Raw genomic sequence first — 7,946 nt, 5'->3', positions numbered from 1 at the left:
TTTTTATTTTAGAAAGTTAATTTTATATTAGTTTAATATTTAATTTTATTTATCTAATTTAAATATTTAATTTTAATACTAACTAATATTATTTATTTATAATATTTATTATTATAATTTTTATTATATATTATTAACTTTTTTTTAACAAGCAAGCAGACTTTTTTGGTGTTATTCACAATTTTCTCTGAAAAGAATTCAAAGTAGATAGCTAGAAAAAAAAATAATATCATAAAATATATTAAAATAAATAATTGTGGAACAATAAATAACTAAATAAATTATAATATTGAAGTGAATAATCGATACCCCACCAGAACAGAGCAAGCAGCATCAGACAACAGCCTGCAGTCACCAGTGTACACGCTCTGCAACCATGTACATCGTTTAAGTGATGCACCGACAAGATATATTCAATGTAGTCAACGTATTCAATTTTATTCTATATATATTTTTTTTTAGTCTGAATACATACATATGTATGTATATATTCATGTATATATGTATGTATTCAATGCGTATTCGATGTACATTTTTATAAGCACGGTACAACACTGTTTTTTTATAAGAATTAATATTATTTTTCATGATGATTTAGGGGAGCGTTCCTAAAACGCACTCCACTCCCAAAACGCACCCCCAGTGAAATTCAAATAACGCGTACCATAAATTTTGAATTTTTATTTCCATTCGCTTTTGGTCTATCGGAAGTAAACTTTTAACATCGAAAGCGCGTTTGTTTTGAATACGAGCCTGCTTCACGAACAAAAGTAAGTTTTGTTACCATTTTCGATAATTTTATCAATTCTTAAAATTGGTCTGTAGTCATTCAGAATTATTATCTCTTAATGTATATTATCTTAAAATGTTGCTAATCCTGTAGTGAATAAATGCTATTTAAAATAATATCAATATTTTGTACGGTATTTTCGAGATGGTCGTCTACGTGAGTTCTGTGAGTTTTCCCAAAATGCACCATCCATTGATTCCCAAAACGCACCATGAGGTGCGTCTTGGGAAAATATCAGCAATTTTTTAATAAAATTAAAGAACATTTTATAAAATTAAATTATTAAAATATAATGATTATATTTTCAATTATTATGCCATAATAATTAAAAGTTAAAACCATAATAATTAAGGGTTTAACTTTTAAGGTAGTTTTATGTTACAAATTATAATGACCACATTGTTATTATATTACAATCACAATGTTGTCATTATAATTTGTAACACAAAATTGCCTTAAAAAACCATAATTATGACATAATTATATACTTGCCTTTTACAAATACTATGGATATGCAATGCTAGGGTACCAGTTTGCTTACTTAATGCCTACTAATTTTGTTATTAACTTATTTATTATGTACTAAAACAATCATTTTCCTATCATTTACAGATGGGTCGTTACTACATAAAAAAAGCACAAGAGGAAATTATAGCTCAGAAAATTTGAAGAAAGCTTTGGAGGATTTACGTGAAGGTCAATGATATCACAGTGTTTCAAAAAAGTATACTATACCACGTCGAACACTTCAAAGACATATGAAAGGCACTATCCGACAACCAGGATGTATAAAGCTTGGTAGATTCCGACTGATTTTATCGGATGAAATGGAGACAGAAATTGTCCATCATGCAATTGACATGCAACAATGATTTTATGGCCTCACACCAATGGACATTCGGAAACTTGCCTTCCAGTTGGTGGAAATGAAGAAGTTGCCTCATCCATTTAATTCTACTAAACAAATGGCAGGGAATAAATGGTTGCTGGGATTTATTGAACGTCACCCAGAGTTGTCAGTTCGTGAACCGGAGGCCACTAGCATGTCTCGTGCAGTTGCATTCAATCGTCCTCAAGTTTCAAGATTTTTTAATCTGGTTTTGGTCTAAATTTTTTTTTTCATATTCATTTTCAGCATAAAAAACTCTATTAGAATCACTTATAAAGTCTCAAGAAAAAAAACCTTGTAAATCAGTGTTGTTGTTATAACCTATTTTTTACTTTATTTTGATAGATCGCAATTATAAAGCACCTAATATGCTTGCTGTACCAATTTTACTTGGATGTCCCAAAATGCACCTGGGGGTGCGTTTTGGGAAAACCTTTCCCAAAATGCACCCTCTCAACCAAATATTTTTTTGACCTGCTGTCGTTTTTATTTGAAATATTGAGGGCCAATTTCTTTCCTTTCACACTTGTTACATGCCATTTCATTTGATGTTAAGGAACAGCTACAAGCCAAAATTCCTTAAAGGGTGCGTTTTAGGAACACTCCCCTAATGTTGACAGAACCTAACCTGCTCACCCTATACTCACCCTCAAACGTACCTATGTAGATTTTTCGAGAGCTTTAGAAAAAATCCAGCTTCACCCTGGTCTGGTGTCTTTTTTTTGATTCCTTGAACAGTTATTATCATGGAATTCAATGGTTATTATTCATCCAAATTTAAAAATTTTCTTTTTTGATAGTTTATTAATAATTTTTGTCTACTTCTTTAATATTTTTTTTACCTTGAATATTTTTTTTACCTTGAATATTTTTTAATTTCATGGATTTGCATAATATTTTAGCCAATTCACTTTTTTTCATTCTGGTGTCAAAAAACTTGCAACTATCAGTGGTTATTATCATTTGCATACCTCTGGTAATGGTGAGCGACATGTATTTTTACAAAATGTTTCAAAATAAAGAAAATGTACTCGGATAATTCTGAACTTTACCATGATGATCGACTTATGATATATCCATGGATATAACACATTTTGAAAAATTTCTTTGAAAACCCTTTTATATATTAAAATATTTTATTTACTACTAAAATTTATTACGAATGCTTCAAATTTTTTATTCACTAGTTGCTAATTATTTTAAGAACCAAAATTTTAGTCCTCAAAAAAATCAACCTCAATCTGTTTTGGGAATTAACACCATGGAATTATATAATTATATATATAATTCAATGATTAACACTAACATAAAATAATTCCGCTACTGAAGAGCGCTAACGTGATCCAAACACATTTTTGTGATTTTTATCAAAGTTAACTTTTAAGTTTATTTATACTCTCACTCAACACTTATCTCGCGAATATTGATAGTTGGTAGGGAAAAAAGTTTTGAGAGTAAGTAAAGGTGCGCTTCTAACTTTTGTAATATGGAAATGTTTTTGGCGAAATCGAAAGTAGGCTCTTTTTGAGCATTGTGTTGCTGCCTTAGTTCTTTGAGCTAAGAGAAGAGGCTATGCATCACTTCTATTTAGCTTTTTATTAGTTAAGTTTTAACTTTTAATTTAAAAGTTATTAATCAATTAATTTATTAATAATGTTAATTAAACTTCTTTTAAAATTTAAATTAAAGAATGTTAAATAAAAGTTCTCATTTATCTTTCTTCTTGCATTTCAATTTATTACTAAATTTTTATTTATTAATTAATTAATTAATTATTTATTTATTTATTACTACAGTTTTTAAATTTCTGAACATAGAAATAGAAACAAAATTTATTTGCAATGGTATTTTATTGGGCATCTAACTAAACTAAAACTAGAGAGGATTGCCTAGCACACATTACCAATTTGCAACTTTAACCATTCTGCACTGCCTCCATCCTCATTGTTGGTGCAATGTAATCATTGTAATCTTAATGTAGTTTTATAATGTTATTAAATTAATCAATGTAATATTATATAATTTTTTTTATTATAATATAATCATATATATAAATGAATGTGTATTTTGTATATCTCTATATAATACTGTTTATATTTTTATGGGCATTAAGAACCAGATTAATTTTCATTCTTCCTTGCCCTATTTCTAATTCTTGACCCTCACTGCCTTCTGAGTGATGTTGGATCATCAAAGGCTAGGCCCACCGCTTATAACTGTGGTTGCGTAAGGAAGGGCGTCCTGCATAAAAATTAGCCAAATAAATTACTTATGATGGAATGGCGTCGAGGGGTATTTCGGTCTCATCATAGGTAGCCAAACGGCAACCCTCGATCTCGGGGAAAATGTCATCTAAACGTGTGTTGTTGTTGTTGTATTTGTATGCCATGTATGGAGTGATGAAATTTTATTGTTCATTCTATTATATGTATTGCTACTTAAGAACTTATCTGTTTAATAAAAAGTTTAAGATGAATGTGTCTGTCATTGTATGGTTGTGGGGCTGCAGTGAAAGTCTTTTTGTAGAATGCTTGACAATCTCAAACAAAATATTAATTTCAGCTCTGGTTCAATAAATAATGATTAAGTTATAATAAAAGACATAACTTTTTAAATTTAAAAAATATTAATTTCAGATTCTTATTTAAATTCAAGGAGGAAATAGAAAAAAAATCAATAATAGATAAAACAAAAATAAAATAAATAGTATAATAAATAAAAATAAAAACAAAATTTATGGAATAAATTTCAAACCAAAGTATTCCTGCTATCTGTATATATTGTATGGTAATATATTTTCATTCACACGTTACAAAATGAAAAAAGTAATCAGTTTGATATCGACACTCGCTTGGCTTGCCACAACGTTGTTATACAGCAGTGCCTCCAACGGGGATCTCTCTCAGGTCTTCTTGAGCTGCAGAGATGAATGCTACTCACGCAACTGCTCAACTCCAGGTCAAACAAGTGTATTTCTTCTTTATGATTATTATTCTTTAAATATGTGAATGCAAATAAGCACTTGGCATTCATTATTATCATAGTGAATTCATGAGATGTAATTTTTTCTAATATTCTCTTTTGTATCAAACAAATTAATTAGCTTAAATGTAGTTAATTCTGTGCTCAAATTCAACTCTTTAATATACAATTTTTAAACAATTACTCAAGTTTTTATAAAAATTCATAGAAATTTTCATTTTTTGACAATTTCTCTGTCTTAATCTGAAACAACATTACATTTCCAACAGAAAAGCAAAAAAAGTTTTATAATAAGCATCCACTTATTTTGAAGTTAACGATGTGGGATTGTCTTGATGAGTGTGAGCACCAGTGCATCTGGCCCACTGTTGATGTCTTCAGAGAGGAACATGACATTGTGCCAAAATTTTATGGAAAGGTTGTGTTATTTCTTATGTCTTTTTTACTTCCAGGGTTGTCCCCCTTTTTTTTAGACTAGCAGGACATTGTCATTGCATAATTTATTCTGTATTATTTATCAATAAAAATTTAATTAGGTAAATAAATAAATTAATTAGTTTGCCAATAAATAAATAAATAATTTTATTTAAAAAGTGGCCTTTTATAAGGATTCTTGGATCGCAAGAGATTGCCTCCTCCATAGCATCACTGCTGAACTTGTGCTCACACATCTACATGATTAGAATATTCAGGAAACAAGTCAGATCGAGCTCAGCAATGTACTACCTATGGAATGTTACAACTCTTGTATGCCTATTATATTTTGAAATTTTTCTTCTTTATTCTTAAATATTTTTAAATATTTATATTACATTTATATATTATTACAATATATTTTATTTAGATTAATTATATTTATCTAAAAGTACCTAATGTTCTATATCATTGAACTGGTAGATGTGTAATAAAACTGTTTTAATATTGGAATGTGTAAATTGTAAACAGGTAGGCATAAACACATGGTTCTGGTCCTTCCTCTTCCACATGCGAGATACACCATTCACTGAGGTTTAGTCGTTCATATCCTGCTACTCCTACCCTCTGTCCACAACTTTTCATATCATTGTACTTATACCAGCCACCTTTCTGATATTTCAAAATTATTTGTATAAAGATTACTAATTTTTGTTACAATAATAGCTATAATGCTGCTGTTGTTAACTGGTTGTTGTTTTTGTTTGAGTAATTATTTTGTAGTTCTTTGTAATTTATATTATGTTTAGATTTCTGATTTTCGAGGCGAGCAAAGTTTTTATATTCTACCAATTCACATATGGTTGATTAGATGTCTTTTGCTATCTTTTTTTGTTGATTAGTAAATGAGCAAGTTCCAGTTTATTTTTTGTTTTTATTTTTCAATCAGTTGAAATTTCGTTGAAAAATTTATCATCATCATAAGTTATATTCATTTCAGAAAATGGATTATTTTTGTGCTGTCAGTGCAGTCATGTACAACCTCTACATATTCATCCACAGGTCTACTTCCCAGTCTAGGGCTGGATACTCAGTTCAATTTTTGATGATGGCTTATTTTTGTCTTTTTTGATAATATTTTTCAGTTATATATTTTTACGTTTAGCAAACTGCATATTGAATATGCTCTGCTATTCATAAGTGGAAAATAAATGGTCATTTTAGAGAATTTTTCTTAAATAGAATTTCCATATTTTCGTTTTTCCATGATTTTAAATATTTTGATTTTTTAACTTGAAGGGTCTGATGAAATAATATTTTCAGAACGACACTGGGCAACAGGGCACTCCATCTGTCAGTTGGCTCCACCATGCTCCTCTTCTTCACATATCATGTTTACTATCTATCGTTCGTCAGGTTTGACTACGGTTACAACATGAGAGTCAATGTTGCCATAGGCCAGTCCCGTCATCTTCTTAATCATAAAATTATCTAATGCATTTCATTTTTGCTCATTTCTTGCTTGATTTCATTTATTTCTGTTTTTGCTTCCAAACAATATTTACATTTTTTAAAATGTCAGACATTGCCACAATGAAAATATTTATAAAAATTGCGTATATATATTTACAATTATTCAATTTTTTGCTTGCCAGGTCTAGCAAATGCCTTAGGATGGATAACATGGAGCCTAAAAGTTCGCAGACAGCAGCCGTATGCAACAAGATGTGCGATCAGTATCGTCATCACCCTTCTCTTCATGCTCCTGGAAATTTGGGATTTTCCACCTATACTTGGAATTTTTGATGCACATTCTTTGTGGCACTTCGGCACCGCTCCTATCGCTTTGCTCTGGTACAGGTATGCCCCAGTTACACTATTTTTTTTTTTTTTGTAGTTTTTGCTGCAATTATTTCAGCTATCTAGTCCATTCCGTTTTTTTTTACTTATTTGCGAGACATATTCATAATTCACTGAAGTAGTTGCTTATACAATTTTAAAGGTTTGGCATAGAAGATTGCCTGTATCTTAAAAAAATGCAATTCTACAAAACGTAAAATCAACTAATATCTGCATAACCACCGGTCAGCTGTGGAGAATGTTTGCTTCCAAATCACTTATTTTTGCTTAACGAGCATCTGCATACTATTATTGATCTTTTAAAAGTAGCAATGAATTAAATTATTTCGCTTTCTGCTGATATATGTTCTAACACCAAATGCTGATAACATTTAAGTTTTCAATTTCATTCTCAACTTCTGTCTGTACTATTTTTTTAACATATTTTCATTTTTGTTAACCAACCTCAATTCCAGTTGTTTTAAAAATTATTTTTGTTAATTTTTTTTACACCGATTTCTAAGCACCGTTTAGTAGTTAATTAATGTCTGTTTCTACTGGAACGTATTATATTAGAAAACCTACACGCGTCTTTCGTAACGGGATGAACTCATGTACCATTGATCAGGTGTATCATTTCAATAAATTAACGAGTTAGTTTAATCCTGTAAATTCTTATCGATCGATTGTTAGTTATTTTATTTGCAATGTTTATTTAAGTCGCAAAACTATCATGACGTTAGGCATCCTTGTTTCTGTTTGGGTATGAAAGCGCATCAGTTGCATGTTGAGTGTCCAATATTATATTAGGCTACCTTACCACTGAGAAGTTTCTCGGTAAATAAGGCTCATTATGATATACCTATTATGTTGTATTTCTCGATTATTTTACACTTCTAATGCCGTTTACTTTATTAATTAATTAATTAATGAAATGTTCAGTTGATGTTTTGAAATGCAAATAAGACAAGAAAGAACAGACAGCCAGGCTGTTGTAGTATGTTTCTGTTTTCTAATTCTTTAAAGCTAGTT

At 29.8% G+C, this 7,946-nt stretch overlaps 1 protein-coding gene across 1 annotated transcript; it reads left to right on the top strand.

Annotated features, from left to right (window-relative positions):
- Window positions 1-3,085: 3,085 nt before the first annotated feature.
- Window positions 3,086-7,899, top strand: HELRODRAFT_95556 (hypothetical protein). Its single transcript, XM_009027025.1, has 9 exons — window positions 3,086-3,133; window positions 4,316-4,637; window positions 4,931-5,079; window positions 5,256-5,408; window positions 5,607-5,669; window positions 6,076-6,137; window positions 6,399-6,532; window positions 6,731-6,935; window positions 7,078-7,899. The coding sequence occupies exons 2-9, from the start codon at window positions 4,496-4,498 to the stop codon at window positions 7,130-7,132; spliced, it is 963 nt and encodes a 320-aa protein (XP_009025273.1). The 5' UTR covers window positions 3,086-3,133; window positions 4,316-4,495; the 3' UTR covers window positions 7,133-7,899.
- The last annotated feature ends 47 nt before the right edge of the window (window positions 7,900-7,946 follow it).

The sequence above is a fragment of the Helobdella robusta genome (assembly GCF_000326865.2).
Source record: "Helobdella robusta unplaced genomic scaffold HELROscaffold_5, whole genome shotgun sequence".
Classification (NCBI taxonomy): Eukaryota; Metazoa; Annelida; class Clitellata; order Rhynchobdellida; family Glossiphoniidae; genus Helobdella; species Helobdella robusta.
The sequence above is the reverse complement of the archived record's forward strand: the minus strand, read 5'-3'. Positions and strand labels throughout refer to the sequence as shown.